The sequence below is a fragment of the Strongylocentrotus purpuratus genome, unplaced genomic scaffold, assembly GCF_000002235.5.
Source record: "Strongylocentrotus purpuratus isolate Spur 01 unplaced genomic scaffold, Spur_5.0 spur5_contig_825, whole genome shotgun sequence".
Lineage (NCBI taxonomy): Eukaryota > Metazoa > Echinodermata > Echinoidea > Camarodonta > Strongylocentrotidae > Strongylocentrotus > Strongylocentrotus purpuratus.
In genome coordinates, this window is record NW_022145530.1 from 1 (window position 1) to 26,552 (window position 26,552).

Here is a 26,552-nt window from a genome sequence, read left to right on the forward strand (position 1 = left end):
TGCATCAGTCGGTTATGCAGATAACGTCCTCAATGTTATTTTTTTCATCTCTTCTATCAGGAATGTTGGTTGACCTTTAGGAAATAATACTGGGAAACATTTGGCACTCATTGCTTTCATCTTGTAGAATTGATACAGGGCTTCTTCCTTCACAAGGAGCAAAACATATTATGTCTTCAAAATACTGATCTAATATTTCCTGTCCAATATCTACTGGCTGGAGACACGAGTCTAACTGAATACCGCATAATCGTTCTTCCATATCGTCTTCAGTGTCATTGTCATCTATTTTGTTTACTTTACTGTTGTCTTGCATGTTTTCATTAGCATTTTTGTCTTTGGACAAAATAATAAATCAATTTGTTCTTCCATTTCCTTCCAATATTTGCTAAACGAGCTTTACCACCTATTTCCACTGCTTCTTCCTTTTCATTATTTTTTCATTTCGTTCAAGTGAGTTTTCCCATTTATCATTTACTGTAACATCAAAATACCACTTGTTACTTGCTTTTAAATACTGCAGAGCTTAAGCAAGTTAGATTTATCTACAAATTTGTACTCATAATAGCTTTGTACGACAATTTTCTTTTGAGTTTAACACGGATCAATTGATCTTCAGTCTGTGGTCTTGGCAACATATGTACTGTTTCATAGGTGTTTGAAGGCACGCACACGACTGGGCCATGGACTCCATTTTGACCACCTTTAGGCAAGGCCATCAACTTCATGAAAGGGATATTCAATGCAATCAAATGCTGTTCTAAATTGTTCAGATTGGCAAGTTCTTCTGGAACTTCATGTAGTTGTAAATTGTTCATATTTGCTTCTGCAGGTACTTTCCCAGCTTGCAATTTTCTATGACAGGTGAAGCATATCCATAGTGACGATCTGGCTGACTGGCCTATTAAACATTTTGACCGGCATTCTGAATTGCAAACATGCAAATATTCTTCACTTATGCATGTCTGAATTTTATAATTACTCTTTTTACATTTCATTACTTGGTTCTCAAAGAGAAGTTTTAAACATACACAGCACACATATTCTGGGCCATGAGAAATTATCTTTCTAAATTCTTCATGTACAATATCAAACTCGGACAATTTTACTGTTCGAAGTACAGACCTTTTTCGGTTTTGTTTTATTACATTTTGCCTATATTTTTCAATTCTTTTATATTTCATTTTTAAGCTCATCAAATTTCTTTTCCTTAAATTCTTTGCCTTTATATCTAATTATGGACAATATTTTCATATTTGCCTTTTTTATCTGCTTAAAATTTTCATTGTTCCGATATTTACTTCTAATTCTATTCTTGTGCATTCCTTTGAATTGTTCATCGTTCTGATATAATTCCTTCATTCGTTTTTTCATGGTATCTCGTTGTTTTTCCTTGAATTGTTGATCGTTCGAATATTTACTTCTTATTTTGCTTCTGTGAATTCGTTTGAATTGTTCATCGTGCTGGTATTTACTTCTTATTTTGCTTTTGTGAATTCGTTTGAATTGTTCATCGTGCTGGTATTTACTTCTTATTTTGCTTCTGTGAATTCGTTTGAATTGTTCATCGTGCTGGTATTTACTTCTTATTTTGCTTTTGTGAATTCGTTTGAATTGTTCATCGTGCTGGTATTTACTTCTTATTTTGCTTTTGTGAATTCGTTTGAATTGTTCATCGTGCTGGTATTTACTTCTTATTTTGCTTTTGTGAATTCGTTTGAATTGTTGATCATTGCGATATGATTGCTTCATTCGTTTTTTCATGGTATCTCGTTGTTTTTCCTTGAAATGTTCATCGTTCGAATATTTATTTTTCATTTTTGTCCTCATAGCTGTTTTAACATTTTCTTTGAATCTTCATTTATCAAATATTTCTGTTTATTTCTATACACAATTTTCTTTTTATAATGTAAATCAGAATGATTTGGTTCTCATAATATTTAGCTGTTTGTTCCTGAAATTTGAATCCTCTTTATACATTTCTTTTTGCCTTTGTTTGACATAAGCTCCTTGCTTTATTTTGTGTGATAAATCAGCGTTGTAATTCTCTTTTTGTCTTTGTTTTACTTCATTTATTTTTTCCATTTTGTAGGTTAAATCATTTTGAAATTTATTCTTTGATTTAATTTTCCTCATTTGCGCATTGTGGAGACATTTTTCCTTTTTCTTAATGATTTCATCTTTGGTCAAGGCTCGTTTTTCTCTCATATGCTGTCTATTGCGCTTCCTTTTTTGATTAGAACTTTGTCTGGTTTTACTCTTTTTTTTTTCCATGGTCTACATTTCTAACATGAACTTCTCCAATTATTATTAAGTCGTCTTTACTATCAGCACAATCGCTTGCGTCAATTCTTAAGCTGTCGTTCTCATTCATTTTCACCAATTTGGTTTTTCGAATGTCCTTGCCAAGGTCAACATTAACTTTCGCATCGCTTTCGAAGTTACTCCATTTTCGTTTCCTGCTTAAGATAAAGTTGGAATTCTGAACTTCGTTCACTAAATTCAATTTATCAGAGTCATTTCCACATTTAGTACAGTTGTTGGAGTCTCCCTTTTGTTTATTTTCATATTCTGTTTTTATAGAGTCATTTCCTTTCAAAAGACAACTATTATTTAGCTGTGATTCTTTTAATTTGGTTAAGCCAATTGTCACACTCTTCAGTTTTAATTGCTGACCGTTATAATGTAAATCATGAATGATTGTTTCATTTGCTTTTTCAGGAAAGAGAAATAGATTGGGCTATCAATCATTTTTTGTGGGAAAACACTCTCATCCAATTCAAGTTCCAATTGAACTTCATCAAAGCTTTCACAATGTATGGAACATCCAGAGCTTTCAAACTGACTTTCACTGTGACTATTTGACGATGGAATCTGACTACAAAAAACATCCTGTAACTGTGGATAGCCTTTCAAGGTTTCATTCTTACCGGAAGTTGCTTTTGCACATACACTAGTTACCTCATATTCAGTGTGCATGGGACATCCCCTTGTTTTTGCTAACCTCATGCAATGCTTGTACACACCTTGCCAACTTGGAGTACTAAGTACAACACTGTGTCCGTTATCAATCTGAAAACCTCGACTGCTTCTGGAATGTGAATCAAATACAAAGAAACCATCTTGACCAGATAATACAATCAAAGTACTTCCAGCAAATGTCACAAAACATGCATCAGAATCAGTACAGAGTTCTTGTTCGATTGCTTGCTTCAATGTCATCGAAAGAGACTGGGCCAATATCATTTCATCTCCATCTAACAATCCAGTGACTGGTTCACGACATTTTATGTTAAACAATTCATTGTACGCATCCAAATATTCAATAGATCAGATATCAATAAGTATTCGTTTTCGAGTGAAGTGGATCGTCGTATGTAACGATATAATTCATCACCGTTGTTCAAAATCCTGTCTAGATCTGTACTTTTCCAATCATTGGCATTTTTTACTTTGCTATACAACAGTGCAGATAGTGAATTGGGAACACACTGCTTTCCACTTGAGTAACCAAATCTTGTATGACCTTGATTGAATGTCCCTTGGGCAACAAGCGTTATGTGTGTATTGACTCTTGCGCATTTGTCTTTGTGATTACTTTCAGGGGTTTCATCCTTGGTGTTACGTTGTTGTGAACGACTGATTCAGACTGATTACTTGCACACTGTTCATATGTCATGTCAAAAAGATTTGCAGTACCTTTCCTCTCATCGTGATTTATCGGAGACTTATCCACCACTTCATCAATTTCAACAGATTCAACAGCATTAAAATGAATATTTCCTGTGTATAGTATATAAATTCCTTATCAGAGGTTACAATATTTATTCTTCCAGGTTCTTTTGCAGAGAACAATTGCCAACATGGTACTTGGTCATTGTATGAATAAATATCGGTATCGATTAAATTGCTAAAGCACTAATTTCAGTATCTGTAGCCCACGTTCCGTCTTCCATTATTCTACGTTTCGAAACATATTTCTCTGACTGTTCTATACTCTTGCCTCAATGTATTATTAAACATGTCCTTAGTTTGCAATAAATGTTTTTACCGTGGCATTTCTTAGAATTGCATGATTATGCTCAGTTCCAGAAATTGCATATGAAATTGCACGAAAGAAACAATTGCCGTCACCAATAATTTGTTTACTATGTAAAGGAATTCCGATAAAGCTATCTCTATCTAACCTTGAATCACAGCTTGTACCTATATATCTGATATTCAATTTTGTACAAATGTTCTGTTTGTCATTCTTCGAGAGGGGTAAGAATTTGAAATATTTATCCGGTCTATCACCTAATCCAAGATTTGCTACAAATTCAACTTCTGTTTCTGTTTCATCAGTACATGTGTACATATTAGCATCTATTGCCTTTTCAATGTCTTCATCTTTGATGTTTGAATCTAAAGAAGATTCTAAAGGATTTCTTGAATGAGCATGATCATTTAGTGACATATCAGTATCATTGTCTGTATCATGTTTACCTGTATCAAAGCTTTTATTCTTTAATTCATTATCAACATTGCATCTTCCTCTAGACCATCTGAAACATCTGTCAAATCAATTGTCATCATATCATCATTTTTCAATACTGATTCACAGACATTGTCTACTTTTCATTTCTGGGCATATCTTTGGTTGATCAGAAACATTCAAAGACATATTGCGTTCTGGTGAAACGCTTTTATCGAATATATCATATCCAGGACTTGTGTCTGTATCAGATTCTATACAAGTTCTTGCACACGAACGTTTCACTGGTATATGAATATCACTGCCACTATCATTATCTCTATTTCAATTTTCCTATTTTCATCAAAATTCAGTTTCAACAGATTATTCTTTGAATCAGCCTGCACAACTCCATCTGAACCTTTATCGTCTTTGATATTGTAAATATGCTGGTCTGAGTTTTCATCATTTTCACCTGCATTCATAAATTTCTTTGTATCCAGCTTCTCATTATTTACTGCTAATTCTATTCCTTCATCTTTGTCAAATCTAATCTCTGATTTATCAGAAGAGTTATTTCCATCATGAACTTTTTTTGCTTTGGTGAACTGACCTTTCTTGTTCCTTGCTTTACCCTTTTTTTGGTTTTTGCCACCAGCATGAACTCTGTAGGATTTGAGATCAACATCTATTTCATCAGTGGGTTTGGTAGGTTTTGCTTGCACTTTCCTGTATGATTTGAGATCAACATCTATTTCATCAGTGGATTTGGTAGGTTCTGCTTGCACTTTCCTGTAGGATTTGAGATCAACAGCTATTTCATCAGTGGGTTTGGTAGGTTTTGCTTGCACTTTCCTGTATGATTTGAGATCAACATCTATTTCATCAGGGGTTTGGTAGGTTTTGCTTGCACTTTCCAATTGAGTGTTACATGTACTTTATCTTGGCTTGATTCAGGTTTAGATACGGAACGATCTTCAGTTTGGATTACCATCAGACTTTCATCTACCTTATCCTGTGAAATTGTATCTGTTGGGATTGTGTGTTTCAATGCATCAGTACTTGATCTGTGTGCAACTGTCACCTGTGTCAGCTTGTATGTCTCCTCACACGAGAGCTTCATAGAGTTCAACAATTGTATGCAATAAGTGTATATTCCGAGCCAAGTTTTAGTATGCATGAGAATGTTTTTCCTTGCTTACTTTGACACCCTTTTCTACTTCTGGAATGTGCATCAAAGATGTAGTAACCTGTTTCATGTGACATTATGAGAAAAGTCTGCTTACCAAAGTTCATAAGACAACCATCACAATTCTTGAGTGATTCTTCAAGGGTGTTGATCAGTGAGTCTGGATGTGCGTACTTGGTAAGAGGTCCTGTCTTTGGTTCGCCAAGAGATGTGCCATCACCTTTCTTACAAATACTCGCAGATACGTCATCAGGGCTAGTAGAAAAACATATCAATTGAACATGTTACAAGAGCATCAAGATCTGAAGAAGACCATTCACTAGGAGATTTCTGTTTACTGTACAACATAGCCATCTCATTCGACTTCAAACAATGTTCGTCATTACCATCTTCACACACTTTTGTCTCTTCATGAGAAACCGTTCCTGTACGTGTTACCTTCAAATCATTTTCACTGATCTCCGGCACTCTATTTGTTTCTTTGTGCTTGATACACTTGTTTTTGATTTTTCGTTGTCTTGTGTCATTTTTGATTGGTTTTCAGTACTTGGAACTTTGATTTTTGAGTTTGATTTGCGGTACAGATGCTTCATTGCTTTTCCTATGTATGTCACTCCCTTTTCTCTTTTGTTCACATGTGAACACTCATCCTTATGTCTGTATTGTTATCTACAGAAATCATTCCTTTTCTTTTCTCCAAGAGTTTTGCCTTTCGCGATCTTATCAAGTCCCATCTTAAACCAGATTCCTTTTCTTGCCAACTGTATTTTTTACATTTTCTGACTGGTCACATGTAGACGCATTCCTACAGTCATCAACGTACCTTTCATTTCTCCCCTTTTTTGCATTTGTTTCTTTGGGGATCTAGATCGCTTATGTCCTTTGTTCACATACCTTTTCATCTTTGTAAAGCGGCCTCTTTCAATCTTTCTCGATGTAGAGCATTCATCAGGTGTGCCGTCAGGCTCTTCCATGACCTCCTGATTCGGACTGATGCATTCATATTGGTTGACATCAATAGGGATACCTAGATGGTCAAACATACGTACAGAAATATTGTTATTTCCGCATAGGCAAATCCATACAAGTGTAATGTCACTAAATTTATCTTCACGAGAGATATTCATACATGCCACATGGTAAGAGTTGGGACAACTTTCACACTTCACTTCATTCTCCTTGCCATCAAGATCTTTTCCACATATATAACACTCTAAAGTCTCTTCAACATGGGGTTCTGCATTTCTATCACCGACCTTCATTTCGTCTTTCAACATATGGCCTTTGTTTATAATTGTTAAAATGTGAAATTGTTAGCTATCTTGGATATCTCAAGACTGTGCTACTTTTTCAATACAAACTACGATATTGTGAGACAGTGTTCAAAGAGGTTTGTTAATATATTCAGCAGATACCAATCAGTGCAATAAAGCTCGCTTACATTTGTATACCTCTGTACACTCAATATCCAGACACAAATTTCTTTCTTTCTCTCTCTGCAATCAAGCTCACTTATATTTTATAAATCTGTACACTTTATATCCAGACGCAGATTTCTTTCTTTCTCTTTCTGCAATAAAGCTCACTTATATTTGTATAAATCTGTACACTTTATACTCGGACACAAATTTCTTTCTTATTCTCTCTGCAATCAAGCTGACTTATATTTTTATAAATCTGTACACTTTATATCCAGACACAGATTTCTTTCTTACTCTCTCTGCAATCAAGCTCACTTATATTTTTATAAATCTGTACACTTTATATCCAGACACAGATTTCTTTCTTACTCTCTCTGCAATCAAGCTCACTTATATTTTTATAAATCTGTACACTTTATATCCAGACACAGATTTCTTTCTTATTCTCTCTGCAATCAAGCTCACTTATATTTTTATAAATCTGTACACTTTATATCCAGACACAGATTTCTTTCTTACTCTCTCTGCAATCAAGCTCACTTATATTTTTATAAATCTGTACACTTTATATCCAGACACAGATTTCTTTCTTACTCTCTCTGCAATCAAGCTCACTTATATTTTTATAAATCTGTATACTTTATATCCAGACACAGATTTCTTTCTTCCTCTCTTTGCAATCAATCACGCTCACTTTTCTACAACTCTATATATCCTGACACAAATGTTCTTCTTACATGTACTCTTTGCAATCAATCAAGCTCACTTATATTTCTAGAACTCTCTATATCCTGTCACAAATTTCCTTATTCTCTTTCCAACAATCACTCACAATCACATCTATTCATAGAATTATTAAACTTGTTTCTCTTTTCAATGATATAGCTCACTTTCTTTGCATTCAATCAAGCTCACTCTGTACTTCTTCTCTCAATCAAAGTCACTTTCAATCAATCTTCTGCTATGCCCTCATATTCAAACAATTAACCAGGAAAATAACAATAGAAAGTCAGTAAATAAGACAGAGGTAAAGAAGAAGCTCAAGATGAAAATTTTTCAGATCTGAGTTTTTTTTTTTTTTTTTTCTTGTTTATCCACGAGTTTCTCAGTGGCTTTTCATTTGTTTATCCACGACCATCTCAGTGGCATTGAATTTGTATGAAATGGGATGAAATGGTTAAAGACACACACCTTCTGGCGTGCGGTACACTCTTTTCTGAGAGCAGAATCTCTTCTGAGATAAAGAAAGATGCAAGATGAAGTTTCAGTTCAAATGAATACAATGAAAAGATGTAAACAAAAAACAAGTATTTTCCTGAAAAACAAACTTCCAGGACACAAAATAAACATACAATCAGCACAGCCAGACACCTGTAAGTAGAAAGAATTTTTTTTTTTAAATAGTTACACGCAAAACTGGCATTTTCCATTTTTCAAAATACAAAGTTCTTGACTTTTTTTTACACTGTGCTAAAAAGAAGACTCTATCATGACATTTTAGTGACGTACTATGCCCGCCCGCTCGCCGTAGGCCTGAATCATTACGTTTTTGGGGCTAAACGTTTAACCGTTAACTTTATACGGGCGGTTTGACTTATCCAAGTTCGACTTAGGCAAGGTCACATGTACAATATGTATTGTATTAGACTAAAATCAAAATATATGTGCATGTTTGCACTATGTGTTTTAAAAACACCCCCCCCCCCCTTTTTTTCTTCATCTTGACTAACTCCCTACATGTTTGATGGATTCTATTCAAATTTTGGCAACACGTACCCAATGGAAGAGTCTACAATTGATGCTTAATATGATGGCTGAGACATATTTCATTTAATTCGACTGTGTGCAGTCTACTGGTATATGCCTCCTTCTTCCCATGTGAACCACAGTATTACCGTAGTCCTCAATTTAATTATTTGACTTGTCAAGCAGAAAATTTCTATGTAAACATAACCTTGATATATAACACCAAAAACTATTCTTCCTTAATTTTGTACCAAGTTTGAAGATCTTGAAAACACAGGTACTATTGCACATTAAAAATGTTGAACAGTGAAAAGTAATATAACCATAAAAAGCATAAACCGTGGTCTAAATCTAAACCACCTTTGTGAATTCCAGCCATGACTAATAGCAGAATACCAAGTAATCAGTTTAGTACAAATCCTTTTGGATAGGATATCAAAGCTACAAGATTAATTGTCACAAAAGTCTAACCACTTTCCCCTATTCTGACAGAGGTATACACAGAATGTACAATACAGGTTTGACAAATAAGGTATTTCAATGTGTATTTTTTTTGGTATTCTTTAGTCTTGCAGGTATGCCATAACATTTGACCTACATAAGTGACCTATGATCTCAACACAACATGGAGGTTTCCAATGAATGACTAATATCCACATTTTGGCCTTAAACAATCCCATGGTTTGAAACTTATTCACCCTATATGCCAACTGGTTTATTTGACCTATTTCTAAGCTTAATTATTTCACCATGTAATCTCATTTTGAAAATTTGCTGCAGGTGCAATCATAATCATAGTATTTGCTTGAACAATTGTTCATTCTGTGCCTTCCTATAGAATCAGCTCAAAACATAAGTAAGATTAAATCAGTGCCACTACATGGCATAACATAATTAATCCTTTTTGAAAAGTCACTACCATGACCATATGCTGCACACTTTCAACATAAATCCCCTAATACTTACTTAAACACCACTACCTCCTTCCAGCAACTCCAACACAGAGCAATCCAACACTCGTTCTACATTGAAAAGAAGAAAAAAAAGAAGGGGAAAAAACTATCAATAAAAGTGATTAATACCTACACTATCACATTGTGGTTTATAATGTTAACTAATTACTCACTATTCACATAACTGTCTTGTTCATGTACATCTCAAACTCATCAAATCTATCATGTTTCATTTCCAATCATTTACATACTCCGAAATCAAATCAGATCGTATACCAATGATGATACCTTTTTCAATCTTAATCTTATTATTCAATTCATTAAAAAAATCTTTTATACTTCTTTTCTATAATCATTGGGATCTTTAATATACAATAGTCTACATTTTTTCTTACTCAAATTAATAATTTTATTTGTAATCCAAGGTTTATTTTTACGCTTATATTTCAAACAAACTTATCTCACAGGAAAACACAAATTATACAGTTTTTGTGAATTTCAAAACAAAGCTATTATAACTACTATTCACATCACTAGATAAATACCATTTAGTTGAATACCTCAAGTGCAAAAACATTCTCATGTTATTTTTGTTTAAATCACGTCTATAAAAAGTCAGTTTCACAGTACTTTTGTGAATATCAATTTCACAAATACAATAAAACCGAGAAGTGGTCAGAAATGTCAGTTAATAATATTCCAAAATAAATATGGCAAGAATGATTTGTAAAATTATTATCTAATAACAATGAAGATCTGTCAGTAACACGAGTTAGTTCATTTATTAAAAGAATCATATAGTGTAGCATTAAAATGGTTACAAAATCATTCCCAACATTTAATAAATCAATATTAAAATCTCCCATTAAATAGAATAATTTCTTTTCCACATTTAAAACATAAAAAAAAAAAACGAGAGACATTAAAAAATCATCCACTGGTTGACTGGGTGGCCTATACATAACACATTAAAATATTTGAATTAAATGTTCAATTTCAATAAAAATACTTTCTAAAAACGATTATTTAATATCCAAATCAGTGCGGCGTTTAAAATTAATGTCCTTGCCAATAAAAATACCAAACACCTCATCCACGTCCAAGTCTTTTAGTATTTCCCACAAATTCATAATGACCGAAATTGCACAGAGAATATTGCGAATTTTTATCCCTTAGCCATGTTTCCAAAACACCAATAATTGAAACTTGCATACATACATCACAAGTACAGACGATGCATCAAAATTATGTTGGAGGCTTCTACAATCAATATTAATAAATGATAATTTGTTACTGACATCATTATCAAGTAATTTCTGTGATACAAACGTATTGAATCCATCTGGTGTATAATGCGACTGAGTGAAGTTATTAGTACTTTGAGGATCTGATGGTGACAAAAATTCTCTCAAAGTTGATACAGATACATGTTTTCTCATTGAGACATTAAACACATCGACATTTGAAGATAATTTTTATCTTCTCCAAAGATCAAAGGAATATAAATTATACACTTAAAAACAAAACTATGTATAAAATGTATACAACTTTAATGGATAAAATGTAAAAGGTCCCCCTCTTTTCTCTCTCATTCCCTATCCCCACCCCTCTCACTCCCCTATCTCTCTCATCTTTCTTTCTATCTTCATCGCTCTTCCTCTCTCTCTCTCTCCCTCACTCCCTCTCTCTCTTCCTTATCTCTCCCTCTCTCCCTTTCTTTTTCTCTCCCTCTCCCTCCACATATTCCCTTCCCTCTCTTTCGTTCTCCGCTCCCTTTTTCTGTTCCTCTCTTTCTTTATCCCCACTCACTCTCTCTCTCTCTTGTCATTTCTCTCCTTCTCAATTTCCTCGTCATCTCTCACTTTGGTCTTGCTACAGTACATGTAGCCAGCCTGGCTTCACTCCTTGAATGTTGTATTTCTTATTTTTCAATCTTAATCTTATTATTCAATTTATTACAAATTTCCTATATACATTATTTCTATAATCATTGGGATGTTTAATATACAACTTATATACAATGTAGTCTACATTTTTTCTTACTCAACTTTATAATTTCATTTGTAATCCAAAGTTTATTTTTACGCTTATATTTCATACAAACTAATTTCACAGGGAAACACAAATTATACAGTTTCATGAATTTAAAAACAAAGCTATTTATAGCTACTATTCACATCACTAGATAAATATCATTTAGTTGAATACAGCAATTGCAAAAATGTTCTCATATTATTTTGATTTACATCATGTTTATAAAAGTCAGTCAGTACTTTTGTGAATATCAGTATCACACATACAAATACCGGGAAGTGGTCAGAAATATCAGTTAATAATATTCCAGAATAAACATGGCAAGAATCATTTGTAAAAATATTCATATAATGTAGCATTAAAGTGGTTACAAAAATCATTAACATTCTCAACATTTAATAAATCAATATTAAAATCGCCAATTAAATAAAATTATTTCTTTTCCATGTTTACAACATTAACGCGAGACATTAAAAAATCATCCACTGGTTGACTTGGTGGCCTATACATAACACATATTAAATATTTCAACTAAAATGTTCAATTTCAATAAATACTTTCTAAAAATGATTCATTAATATTTAAGTCAGTGCGGCGTTTAAAATTAATGTCCTTGCTAATAAAAATACCAACACCTCTTTCTACATCCAAGTCTTTTATTATTTCCCACATACCAGTCATAATGACTGAAATTGCACAGAGAATATTGCGAATTTTCATCCCTTAGCCATGTTTCCAAAACACCAATAATAGAAACTTGCATACGTAATGACATCATAAGTACAGACAATGCAGCAAAATTATGTTGAAATCTTCTACAATTAATATCAATAAATGATAATTTGTTATTGGCATCATTATCAGGTAATTTTTGTGATACAAACGTATTAAATTCATCTGCTGTATAATGTGACTGAGTGAAGTTATTAGTAATTTGGGTCTTGATAGTGACATAAATTCTGTCAAGGTCGATACATATACATGTTTTTCATTGAGACATTGAAAAAATCAGGGAGGTGAGACATACAAATCAAGCATGACACGACATTTGAAGAAGAAAACAATTTAAAAAAATGGATCAAAGGAATATGAATTCTACACTTAATACAAAGTAGTAAAAACGAAACAACTACATGTATGTACAAAATGTATAGAAGAACTTTAATATCGTGGATAAAATGTAAAAGGTCCCTCTCTTCTCTTTTTCTCTCTTTCCGTCTCCCTACCCCTCTCTCTCTCCCCCTCTCTCTTTCTATCTGCATCGCTCTTCTTTTTTTCTCCCCAGGGAGGTGAGACATAAAGTAGAGAAAACTGGATTAGGGTCTTTTGAACCATCCCCGATGCCGCACTCCCCAAGCGACCAATCCACTAAATTGGAATTAATGCTGCCTGGTCGCACTGGTCTTAAAGATAAAGACCAGTTATGGTCATGCGATTGCATTGTGAAAGAAACGTTGTGAAATCGATCAGAAAAGGATGATCATCTAGCATAGATGTACTGCAAGGTTCTGGAATCATCAAAATGACAAAAAATTTGGCCCAGTCTTCATGAAGTTACAAGCACTGTACACAGAAAGATGTATATGGGACTATGCACACGTGCGCGACACATGCGTTTTTATCTCTCACACACCAATAGATAAACTAATTTACCAAATATATCAATTAGTAGGCGGTTTCCCGGCAACATTTTTATCATAATGTATTATTCAAAACATTCTTTCACATGATTGGTAATAAGAGCTTCCATTTCATTTTTTTAAATTGGGGCGTTTCCAATACTGGTCTTTACCTTTAAATAAGATCACATAACACATGCACAAGGTCGGTTGATCAATCCACTAAATTGCATTAATGTAGCCTGGTCGCACCGGTTGTAAATAAGATCACATAATGCATGCGCAAGGTCAGTTGATCAACAGGAGCCGCTTGCATGTGCAATGCATTGTAGGATATGTTTACATCCCATAACATGGCAGCTTTTAAATACTCGTGTGATGATTATTATTTGGAAGATGATATGGATCTTCTTACAGACATATTGAAGGTTTGATACTAGAATCTAAAGAGGAAAGCCCATCTTCTGTATGCATATGTAGCCTTCCTTCTATGGTCGATATCATTTCATGTAATGGACCAAAATGTCCAGTTGAATTCTACCACGAGTGTACTGTTAGTCTTCCGTGCAGTGCAATATAACGAACGATAACAAACAGTGGAGTCATACATCAAAATAAAGAAGAAAATCTAATTTGTTTGCCTAAAAAAATGATTTCCACCTGGGCTAGACAGGGTCTACCACTACTATTACGTTAAAATATAAATATAAATGGAACAAAATAAAGAAAATTTCAACAATAATCATGTTTTAACTCACCTTGTTGTTGTTCTTTGCACCCGAGAGCTAAATTCCTAGACTATCACAACATCTGAGTGTATGTAGCATGTGATGATGCTAACGACATGTATAGAGCTAGCTATATGAACACGCGATCCCTTATGACTGGACTGTTGATGTTCTCACCTAGAGAGAGCCAGTTTAGAGCAGCATCCCGCATGGGACACCAGGGTGACCTCGTCGCGTAAGGTGTCATTTTGTTTTTCCTTGGACCCCTAATCCCGCATAATCCCACTCTGAGTGATAGGAAAAGCCCTAGGGGCAGAGTGCTCACTTATCTATGTCTCACCTCCCTGCTCTCTTTCACTCTTCATTCTCTCTCTCCCTCTCCCTTTGTATCTCCCCTTCCCTCTCTTTCTTTCCTTCTCCGCTCCCTTTTTCTGTCCCTCTCTCCCCACTCGCTCCCTAGACATTTCTCTCCTTCTCGATTTCCTCGTCATCTCTCATTTTGGTCTTGTTACATGTAGCCAGCCTGGCTTTACTCGTTGAATATTGTATTGTAACCAGAATTTTTCTTAAGTGTATATATTTTGGTTCTATTTTGTTTACAGTATTACATTTTATTGTAATTTAATCAATATGAGTTCCTGAACTTTACGTGTTCATGATTTTTAACCAAATAAATAAAAACATAACAAATATGTCTAGTGAATATATTACTGTACCAAAAGTATACAAAATGCAGGACCGAAGGAAATCGTGATCCTTCAATTTCAATGTTTGTGGTCATATGTTGTCAGGTTCGTTCTTGTCATGAACCTGTTTTTCACGCTCTTACCGTGTGATGTCTTCACAGAGACGATGATCCCTCAGTCCATCGACCATGCTGCCTCTATCTCACTGTTCTGTTTCTTGCTTGCGATGAAAGCATCATGTAAGAGAGTACGATTGGCATCAGTCAGATCCTCGCAGCTTATTCCGTTCCTTTTCAGATTAGACGATCAGCCGCTGTCGATGTTGATATGATGTCAGCTTCATGATGATGGCCGCTGGTTTTGGCCGTGATCCTGGATGGGGAGGTGGTTTCCGTCTTCGAACACAGTGACATCGGTCAATATCTTCCGGTTTTAAAGTGATGCACAGTTTCTCTTGCACAATCTTGCAGATCGTTGTAGTTGTGTCTTCTTGAGGAGATTCAGGGACACCAAACACCCGGATGCAGTTTCAGCGAGAATATCGCTCCTGGTCGTTCAGCTACTATTTAGCTTTTGTAGTTTTGTGTGTTATAAATTGCACCCAAAAAAATATATACATGTATAAGTTCAATGTTCAAACCCCATTTTACAGAAAAATGTTATCCCAAATGTTTTTGTGTATATAAATCCCATGTACTTAATGTCATTTAGAGATAATATCTCAATCAATTTTCTGTCCCTAAAATGTTAAAGCCCCTCTAAAGTGTTCAAACCCAAAATATACCCAAATTGATATGGCAAAATTTCACTTAATACAGGGACCATCCCCCTACCCATTCCCCCCCCCCCCCCCCCCCCTCAAAAAAAAATCCATAAGCAACAGGTTAAGTAGATCAACATACTCTATCAGCAAATACTGCAGCTCCAGCTCCAACTCCAACAGTCTGAAAACCTGAAATATAAAAAAGAAATACAATCAACTCTATTTCAGTTCATAACAACATTTACCAAGTATTGTGAATACGAATAATTAATTATCAAAGAAAATAATTAGCCATTATTATATGGTAAAAAATACAACTACAAATTATTGAGTACCCCGTAAATCTCTGTGTATAAGATGCACGGAAGAATTTGAAAGTCGTCGGTGCGTCTTATAGTCAGGTATAGGATATTTTTGGGGGAAAACGAGTATGGTAAAACCGGTAACTCAAAGATTTTTACTTTTTTGAGGCACTTCTTGATATTTTGAAGCGCAATTTTTTTAGGGCTTCAATATTGCACAATGTCACAGACACTGATAACACAGAGGGCCGTGCATCTCAGATTTAACATTGTTAAACGAGAATATCGCTCCTGGTCGTTCAGCTACTATGTAGATTTTGTAGTTTTGTACGTTATAAATTGCACCCCAAAAAATATATACATGTATAAGTTCAATGTTCAAACCCCATTTTACAGAAAAATGTTATCCCAAATGTTTTGTGTATATAAAACCTATGTACTTAATGTCATTTAGAGATAACGTCTCAATCAATTTTCTGTCCCTAAAATGTTAAAGCCCCTCTAAAAAGTGTTCAAACCCAAAATATACCCCGAATTGATATGGCAAAATTTCACTTAATACAGGGTCCATCCCCCCACCCATTACCCCCCCCCCCCCCCCCTCAAAAAAAATCCATAAGCAACAGGTTAAGTAGATCAACATACTCTATCAGCAAATACTGCAGTTCCAGCTCCAACTCCAAGGTAACTCACCACTAACAGTCGGAAAACCTGAAATATAAAAAAGAAATACAATCAACTGTATTTCAGTTCATAACAACATTTACCAATATGTATTATGAATACGAATAATTAATTATCAAAGAAAATAATTAGCCATTATTATATGCCAAAAAATACAACTACAAATTGTTGAGTACCCCGTAAATCTCTGTGTATAAGATGCACGGAAGAATTTGATAGTCGGGGGTGCGTCTTATAGACAGGTACAGGATATTTTGAATCCTCAAAATGCTACTTTATAGTGGTTTACAAAAAACTCTGAGTCTCAACATAAATTATATAATGCGAACAAAGAATAGGATCTACTATTTGAAGTTAACCTACGTTCCGAATTTGAAGGGAAGAGTTTTTTTTTTCTTCTCAATTTATGCCCCTTCACATAGCACTGTGCCGGCCGATGCTCACCCGTGCCCGGAAGAGCGACGGCATGGTCCCAGCTCACTCACACACGGGATATCAACTCACCACTCAGAAACTAGAACCAAAGTAGCGTACTATGTCCGAATTTCTCTTTGGACTCGGAGGAAAATCTGTCTGTCATCTTTAGTTTTTAAAACGACATTGTTACTATTAATTATTTGTGACAAGTTCACAAGTACTCATCGGCGCCTTCAAACTAAAATGAAGGATCTTCCCTGCATGGGTTTCCAAACGCTGAAATAAGACGCAATCTGGCTTGCTGCCTACAGAGTCAGCAAAAGTGCAAACATTGTATCAATAAATAGGGATGCGTCTTATACACAGGTCACAAAACACAACATCAACAAATTTGTATACAACTTGTTAATGTAATATCACTCTGGTATTTTTTCTTTTTCTTTCATTAATTTTAAACTTGACTGAATTTGGTATCATTGCAATCAAACAATTTCACTTATTACATTTGTGTAAGTTCGAGGGAAAATTTAAAAGTTGATTAAACATGACGAAAAATCAACCCACTCAAAACCCCGAAAACATTGTAATTCAGCTGATTTTTCAGTAAAGTCACAAAATGAGCGTTGAACCGCTCAGCTGAAATGATCTACGACGGTGCGCGATGCTGTTTACGTGCAATTAACATGTATTGCATTGACTCTTGAGTACCGTACCTGTTCATACCCAACGTTGTTTACCTTCATCAAAATCCCCTGGAAATATCGATATGGACAAAAATATACTCGACTTGAGTTTTGAGGAGATAAAAAAGGAAGTACCTCGGACATCGACAACGACAATGGAGATTTAGGAGATCTCTAGAATCTAGACTATAGATCAATTTCTTAACTTCCAAATAGCGAGTGGATATAACGTTGATGTAGTGGTCAGTATACCGTAGGCCTGTCTGTGCATTACGCGTATGTTTAGATCCCTTTAAGGGATTGGGTAACTTTGTCTCAGATTCTGAAAAAAAATCCTGGATCTAGCTCATGATAATTATAAACCTTTAGGTCAGTAATGAACCTCATGACTTTTACAAGCCGATAGCCTGTCTGATTATCAAGATATTTATGATTGGAAATCGAAACCAAAAACGGTTTTCATAACACTTCAGTCTATTAGGGAAAACGAGTATGGTAAAACCGGTCACTCAAAGATTTTTAATTTTTTGAGGCACTTCTTGATCATTTTGAAGTAGGCGCAATGTTTTTAGGGCTTCAATATTACACCATATCACAGACACTGATAACACGTAGGGCCGTGCATCTCAGATTTAACATGTTTAAACGATGCCTTTAATGTTTAGCTTTCATACATGTATGTGTAAGTGATATTATTGAATGACACACTGTAGTTTATAGCAAAGAACAAAGCAAGCTGACACTAGACTTACAATTTGATTTTTTAAATTATTCTTTTTAATATCAGTAAGTTAAAAAAAATGTATTTTACTGCTATTTAGGTGTCATCAATTGTCACTAAAGTACCGATTTTGAGTGAAATCAGTTGAGTTTTGTGCAGTGGTGTTTGAAATGTTGAGGTTCAAGAGCACAGCTTTTACTACACAGCCAGGATAGTGATGCTCCTATGTGTGGGCCTATGTGCATTATTATTCACTCTCTAATTACTTCTTCCAAATTATATTTTCAATATCAAATCAATTATATAACGAGTATTTATGAGACTCTAGAATAAAAACTGGCTGAGAAAAGGCATTTTGCCTAAAATTCCTCGTCACAATAAACAAAAAAGTACGTATTGATAAACTATCACATTACGGTATCCTTCAACTAACTTTTGATTCGACTGTCGAAAAAAAACACTCGCCGGTTTTTCTTCAATTTAAGAATCTTTACAGAAATATGCAAATCGGTTGATGATCTACATTTGATAATGACACTATTTATTATTTATTTTAGGAGAATTTATATGTATATATTTCTTTTTGAACAATTTTAGCCCCAAAACTTGTTTTGCGTTATTCTTGATAAATCAAATGGATCGTGACAAAGACTATCTTCTTGAGCTGCTAGTATCGTGATATATCGATATCATGTCTGTCATGGCTTTGTGAAACGGTTTATCCACTTCATGACATCTCCGTAGGTCGGCGACAAAGATATGACTGTCATGGAGTTGGTTTCGAGAAACGGCCCCCTAGACTCTAGGTATAATAATACCCGCCTCACAGCAAGCATGCAGTGCTAGAGGTCAATACGCATTAGCATTGACTCTATGCTTAGCTGGAGTGCCCGCAACCCACCGTCGGTATGTACGGTATGCAATTGTATTGTGCAGTGCTCAATTTGCTGTGAATCCCGTGAGCAAGAAATCTCTACGCCGGAGTTACGGGGTCAAAGTAGGGATATGATTCTGAATAAGCATGATAAGCGCTAGACAGCAATAACCATCTGATTTGGGTCATTTCTTTAATAAAACTGACATTTGTTGTCATTCCCCAATACAGATGGCAACCCAGAGATCTCGTACCGTGGGGATGGCTATGTACATATTTTCGTCCACGACATTTTCTCCCCGATTTTCTTTATTTAGATCTAATTTTCTGATTTCTAAATCAGATGTAAATTAGGTCGGTATGTCATTTGTCCTAATTACAGTTATCAAAATTTGATAACTTAATATTAAATACGTAATTTACGGACTTACTTATATGAATTATCCAATTTGTATCTCAGATCCGCGAAGCAGTACGTTCATGCATTCGAAATATTACCCGGCGGCCGACATATTTCCGGGTCCACCTACCAAAACATAGCTAAATGGCCAATCAGATTCAGAGTACTCGTTTCGTGGGAGTTCGTTGGTCAAGCTGGGCCGACTCGTAGCGTAGCTACGGTAGCTATTGGACGTTCGAAAAGAAAAAATGAATATTCATCAACTAAAACCAAGACGGATAATGTTGACGACGAGACTTTCTCGGATTAATCATTAATTTAGGATCTAAATGAGCAAGCTATCGTAAGTCAAATAAGCTATATAGTCTATATGTTATTTTTAATTTGTGTTGTAATTGCAGCAGTTATGAGGATGTAAAGAGTGAAAATCTCGTTGTATATCTCATTCATCGCGGTCCAGTCGAACCGAACTATTCGTTACGTACAGTGCCTCACAGAAAGAGGTCCCCAGACTTCAGTCTCTATAATCGGAGGTCTAGTGGAGCCAGACGTAGTCTCAGTGGAACAACCGACGATTAGAGAGACTGAAGCTTTCGGTCTAGATAAGCGCTAGACCGAATTTTCCGTCTCTTTCGTTCGTTAGCCTCTTATTGGGGTAGGGTCGGCTCTCTCTTTAGAGACGGAAGCCGTTTATACACATGTCCTTGCTAACGCCACGGCCAGTTCTGGTCGTAGCGTTTTACCCCCAAAATCCCCAAAATGTCATTTTACCTCGAGCATGTTATATTGTAAATTAGGCCTAGGCTATAATAAATCAGTTCCACTTACCAACTTGACTGAAATAATCAGTTTAATAGTCCCTTTTTAGGAAATTATGGGTCAAAATCGAAATCCATTTTGAAAATCTTTTTCAACATGGATTCCGATTTTGACCCATAATTTCCTAAAAAGGGACTATTAAACTGATTATTTCAGTCAAGTTGGTAAGTGGAACTGATTTATTATAGCCTAGATCTAGGCCTAATTTACAATAGGTCTACATGCTCGAGGTAAAATGACATTTTGGGGATTTTGGGGGCAAAACGCTACGACCAGAACTGGCCGTGGCGTTAGCAAGGACATGTGTATAAACGGCTTCCGTCTCTAAAGAGAGAGCCGACCCTACCCCAATAAGAGGCTAACGAACGAAAGAGACGGAAAATTCGGTCTAGATAAGCGCCGGCTCCAGTTCTGAGGGGGAAAGTTTAAGTTTTTTTTTTCTCACTCTTCCACATTGTTCATGCTATGTATACTACCCTAGACGTTTTCTGAAGGAATTTCTTTCCAACTAATGCGATATACTTCACTATCATACAATTTAAAATACTAAAAGAAAATGATTTTTCGAGAACAACTTACCAAATGTAATTTAGCTCAGCTCAGCTCCACATACGTATGATATGTGTATGAATGTCTATGGTACGGTGTCTCTAAAAAGCCCGAATCAAAAAGAAAAAATAAAGTCTGCAAAACTAGGAAGTTATGACAAACAGGTTCGTACGAATCTCCCTGTCAGTTTTCCATAATTGTCTTCCCGAAACTGTTCCATTGTCTGAAAATCGTTCGTACGGCGTTCGTAGCAATTCGTAATGGCATTTGTGACCGAGGCTTTAGATAAGATAAGATAAGATAAGATATTTCTTCGTCTTTCTTTCAAATGACACAAAGAGCATAACATTAGATAATTACACATTTGCAATACAAAAATCAACTTATGTTATGGCAAGTTAACGAAAAGAAAGACAAGGAGACCCTGGTAAAAGCAGAACTTTTAAATTTCGCCGGACATCGTTATTAACACATGTATATGGATGATTGAATGATAGATGTTTATTCGTCAAGCTTTCAACAATATACAATAATGATATAATCACAAATCAAAATTAAGTCAGCTTTGAACAACAGGATAACCCACGAAAGCTCGAGAACATATTTCCAGTGGGGTCCTCATATGTAATACACACAAACCTGAAGGGGCGCTATGCAACTAAGGCACTCTACATGCAGTTAGAGTTGATAGGAAAAAAGTTAAAAATAGATAAACTTGTATATGACATGATGCATCATCATGATTATCATCAATATCATCGTCATCATCAATATTAACGTTATCATCGCCATCCTCTTGTTAAATTGAGCATGTTCCTCGATCGGGAACAGAGGAATTGATTTTATGAAACCATGTTATATCAAGATAACCGAGAAAAAAAAAGTAAAAAAGGAAACTTGTAATTTGGGATCACATGAATTACCTTGTTTAAATGAAGCCTTGTCATATCAGTGCTCTTAGTACCAGGTCTAAAAATTTGCCCGGGGTCTAAGCAGGTCGTCCTGGATTAATTATTCATATCGTAAATTTATGAGATGTTGTTTTAGTGTGTACGGGTGATCAGTATTATAAGCAGATTTTTTTCTTTCTCCCAGACTGAATATTCTTTGTTGTTCCTCCCTCCCTCTCTCTCTCTCTCTCTCTCGAGTCTCTCTCTCGTCTATCTTGCTTTGTTTCCCTTCCCCTCTCGTTCTGCTCCAGCACCGCTTTGCATCTGTTTCACCCTCTCCCTCTCTTCCTTTACTTCTCCCTTCTCAGTGCTTTTTCTCCCTCTGTCTCTGCCCTACTCTCTCATCCTCTCCCTTTTTCGCCTTTGGTTTTCGTTCTCCCTCTATTATGTATTCAGGAAAGGGAACTTGATTCAAACATTAAGGATTAAGAGTCGAGAATATAGTACATGTAATCGCATTCTTTCTTTTATAATCTAATGAAACGTTAGAGCTTCCGCGCTATGCGCGGAGGAAGGGGAACTTGATTCAAACAAGGATTAAGAGTTGAGAATAGTACATGTAATCGCATTCTTTCTTTTATAATCTAATGAAACGTTAGAGCTTCCGCGCTACGCGCGGAGGAAGGGGAACTTGATTCAAACAAGGATTAAGAGTCGAGAATGGTACATCGAATCGTCTTCTTTCTTTAATAATCTACTGAAACGTCAGCGCTTCCGCGCTACAGCGGAGGAAGGGGAACTTGATTCAGACATTAAGGATTAAGAGTCGAGAATAGTACATGAAATCGCCTTCTTTCTTTTTTAATTTAATGAAACGTCAGAGCTTCATCGCTACGCGCGGAGGAAGGGGAACTTGATTCATACAAGGATTAAGAGTCGAGAATGGTACATCGAATCGTCTTCTTTATTTAATAAACTACTGGCTACACGCTTGGGGAGGGGGTGCAACCTGCCATACGCTTCTACCTCTTGGTTGCTTTGATCCATTGCCGAAAATATTTTGGCACCTATCACCCCCCCCCCCCCCCCCCCAACCACGGATACGAATCGACACCCTTGTAAGAGAGGCATGCCCAAAACTTATGTTCATGATCGAGACATAATTAACACTTGTGTCTAAGATTATACATAAGTTGCACACATAATATTGTTGTGTTTATAAGGAAAAGATGGATTACGAGGATAAACCATTCATAATTATGTCAAAAATAATGTCCTCTCCAAAAGTTAATGTAGCGGCGCGAAACTTGTATAGCGCCATCGGTGGCGTTAAGAAAATTTGTGCAACAGAAAGCCTAGTCAAAGGCATCAGACTTGATGTTTGTTACCACAGAATTCATGACTTGGCTCCGGTCTCCGGATGAACAAATAGTTGGTAAGCTATGATACATGATTCCTGTAGATAACTGATTTACTGTCAAATATAGGAAACTAGTTGTTTCATACGATTGTTTATTTCCTGTGAATTATGTGCAAATAGTGAGTTGATTTGGGATGATTAACGCAACGTTATGTACAGAAGGCTATGTGTTGCTATGTGTTGCTAAGGGGCATTGCATGAACAGGGTTGGTTGTACCAAGGAGTGAACAGAGTGTATATGATCAGACAGTTATGGTTAATGATTTAGTATGCTACAAGAAGCATTTATATGGTTTATAATATATACATTGTACGTGTGATAAGATAGAAATGCCAAGGGTATATGGCAGTCAATATGTTAATTCATGTAATTTAGGTCGGATAAGGGACCGTGTTGTTGTGTTGAATTCATGTTTCATTGGAGAAAGGTGCAATATGCACAGTTGGGTAATCATTTAGTTTAGTTCATATTTACCAGTTGGGTTACAGTATAAATGATTACAGAAAAGCTGTGATACGTTTTGCATGTACCAGTATGGGTATATAGTAATGGATTAGTTTAATTTGTTTACTACATTAATGTATTGTAGTGCTGGAAAGGGGCCCCAGGTCCTTTGTAATTTACACGTTATCATTTAAGAGCGTTTATGATGTTGTTTGTGGAAAAAATTCATTAATAAACAACCAGGATGTAATAGCCTTGATGTATGTGATTCAAAAGGTTCAGTTTCAGAATAGTAGGTATACATGATTCAAGTTATGCTAGTAGAAGAAACAGAATTAATTACTCTGATATAAACAGGTTAATGCATCCATTTGAGTTTATTACAGACATGCATGCTCCAAGCAGATTACAATAGATGACATATATATTGTTGTTCATTGCTTTAAACATACAAATAGTCTTTGTTCTAACTAGAGCATGTTATATCTTTTCTCTTAGTGAACCGCTACAAGACTACGCTACAAATCCAAAGTTGTCATTGTTACGACACTAGCTAGTTGGATTGAACATTGAATAAAGATCTGAAGAAAGGAAACTAAGTAGTGTGAGTCATTTTATACAGTGCGTCCCAGAAAAAACTAAACCGAGAATTATCAATGTTTTATCATAACTTAATCACAATTATAATTAATAAATGATACATACATTTTGTAAAGTTTATAATTATCCTCTTCTTTCATTGATACAACTCATATGATGTATATTTTACGCATGAGTGCTTAAAAACAATTTGAAGAGAGGGTACCGAAAAGTCATTTGGCGGACGTTCAAAAAAAAATCACATTTCTAAAAAAAAAACGATATAAAGACAACAAATTATCAGGTATTACACCTCTGCCTCCTCGGCGACGACCGGCATCACTGCTATCGATTGGACGATGCCGCTGGCCGTCGCCCTGTATGTTACTCTGAGAGGGAGCACCACCTCGTAGTCGAAGGCCACTCCCTCGCCCACAAAGAGGGATTCCCCACTCTCTAATATCAGTTCGATAGGATATCTGAAAATGAACAAAACATAAAAAAATAAATTCAGCAATCATCATCACAAAATGATGAATAAGAACCATTTCTCATACATCACAGCTACGTGAAATATTCAGTTTTAATAGCAGTGTCAGGAAATTCATGCCAATCACTATCTGATGACACACAAATTTCAATTTCTCATGAATATTAAGGACATCAAAAAGCTTAAATCCCCCCAAAACGAAACGCTCTTATTATTAAGTTAACACACACTAATGGTAAAGACAAAATAACGGAGTAAAGACAATTTCCCCCCAAAATGGATGTAGTTTAGAAAATGTGAATAGGCAAAGGGCAACCAATGAAAATGGGCTCACTCTTGTGACCTACAGTAGATGCACAGAGCGTGTTTATTACGATTCACGCAGGTAGGCCAACAACAACAAAGCATTTGGTTGTCCTCGATTGCTTTTCTGGAGTAGGGGCGGGCGGTCGGATTTTGTTCCCCCATTTTTGTTATTAATTTTTTTAAATAAATATTTCTCCATAAAAATAAATATATATCATTGGGATGTCAAACATTTAAACAAACGAAGTGAATAAAACATTTTAATATGGTAAAAAGACTATTTTAATGTACAATGAATATCAAGACCAACACAGAAAGTATTTTTGGCTTTGAAATACAGCACCTTTAAACACCACTGTACTACTTATAGCTATTTGCGCCCTCTATATAGCAAACAATGCCTAATCGGTGATCATTGGTCCCCCAATACGAGCGGCCCGAAAATGACGAGCGGGCGGTCGAAAACAACCAATTGATTTGTTTTTTGGCCTTATCGCCAACATGCATAAAAAATTATACAGCGTAAAACATTGATTGAGAAATCTGTATTTACAATATTTTATGCTTTTTTTCACTACTTCTAACATTTAACTATCATACAATAAAGCCTGACATTGTAGTTTCTGTGATTCTGTTTTTTCTGTTCATTACCATCGGGAATTATCTGACTTGTAACAAGTCCAAAATAACAACAATAACTTATTCACCCTCAAAAAAGTAAGCTACAGTGTAATACACAACATCAACTGTCATCCATGAGCAAACTAATTGATAACGCTAAGAATAACAGGCTTTTTCATATGTCCAATCTTATGATCATTCAGTATTCATCTTTCAAAATACAGGTTGTGTAATGAGCTTAAGAAATTCCATGCAAAAGTGTTCCTCGCCGACCAATTACATGAGCTTTAAAATAAATTTTAAAAAAAACAGGCAAGCAGAATTTAAAACAAATCTCAAATTTTGCATACAAAACCGACAATTTCCAAAAAATATTTAAATTGTTATGACCTCCATGAAACAAAATTGAAACTTTTCAAACTTTAACTTTGTCTTTAAATTCGTTCTCTCTGTGCTCTTTTAACATCTACATTGATACATGTATATTTCCTTATGATATTATATTGTTTAATTGCATCAGCAACAGCTCAAATTTTATAACAATTTTCAAGTCAAACAATGACGACTTAATTCCGTTAAATCATATAAAGAAGAAAAAAGTGAAAACATCCATACCCATTCTCAGTGTCCCCGATTCCGATAATTTCACCCTCAACTTCTGTCAATACTGACATCTGAAAAATAGAGAAAATAGAAGAAAAAAATATATTTCAAAAGACGCATTAAATACCTATCTATCTATGTGGAAGACAAAATAGAT

The 26,552-nt window shown here is 35.3% G+C and overlaps 1 protein-coding gene across 8 annotated transcripts; it reads right to left on the reverse strand.

Annotated features, from left to right (window-relative positions):
• Positions 1-2,741: 2,741 nt before the first annotated feature.
• Positions 2,742-21,224, reverse strand: LOC115918017. Of its 8 annotated transcripts, none has more exons than XR_004063611.1 (8): positions 21,072-21,224; positions 16,540-16,605; positions 15,732-15,781; positions 9,776-9,831; positions 6,537-6,669; positions 5,740-5,897; positions 5,067-5,308; positions 2,742-3,091 (listed from the first exon to the last, which is right to left on the reverse strand). XR_004063611.1 is itself a non-coding variant. In XM_030982410.1 (3 exons), the coding sequence occupies exons 1-3, from the start codon at positions 6,917-6,919 to the stop codon at positions 3,006-3,008; spliced, it is 627 nt and encodes a 208-aa protein (XP_030838270.1). In that variant the 5' UTR covers positions 6,920-7,153; the 3' UTR covers positions 2,742-3,005. The 8 variants fall into 8 exon arrangements, 2 of the variants coding, with proteins under 2 accessions (XP_030838270.1, XP_030838281.1); XR_004063612.1 differs by lacking the exon at positions 21,072-21,224 and adding an exon at positions 19,705-19,742; XR_004063614.1 differs by lacking the exons at positions 15,732-15,781; positions 16,540-16,605; positions 21,072-21,224 and adding an exon at positions 14,973-15,653.
• Between the last annotated feature and the right edge of the window lie 5,328 nt (positions 21,225-26,552).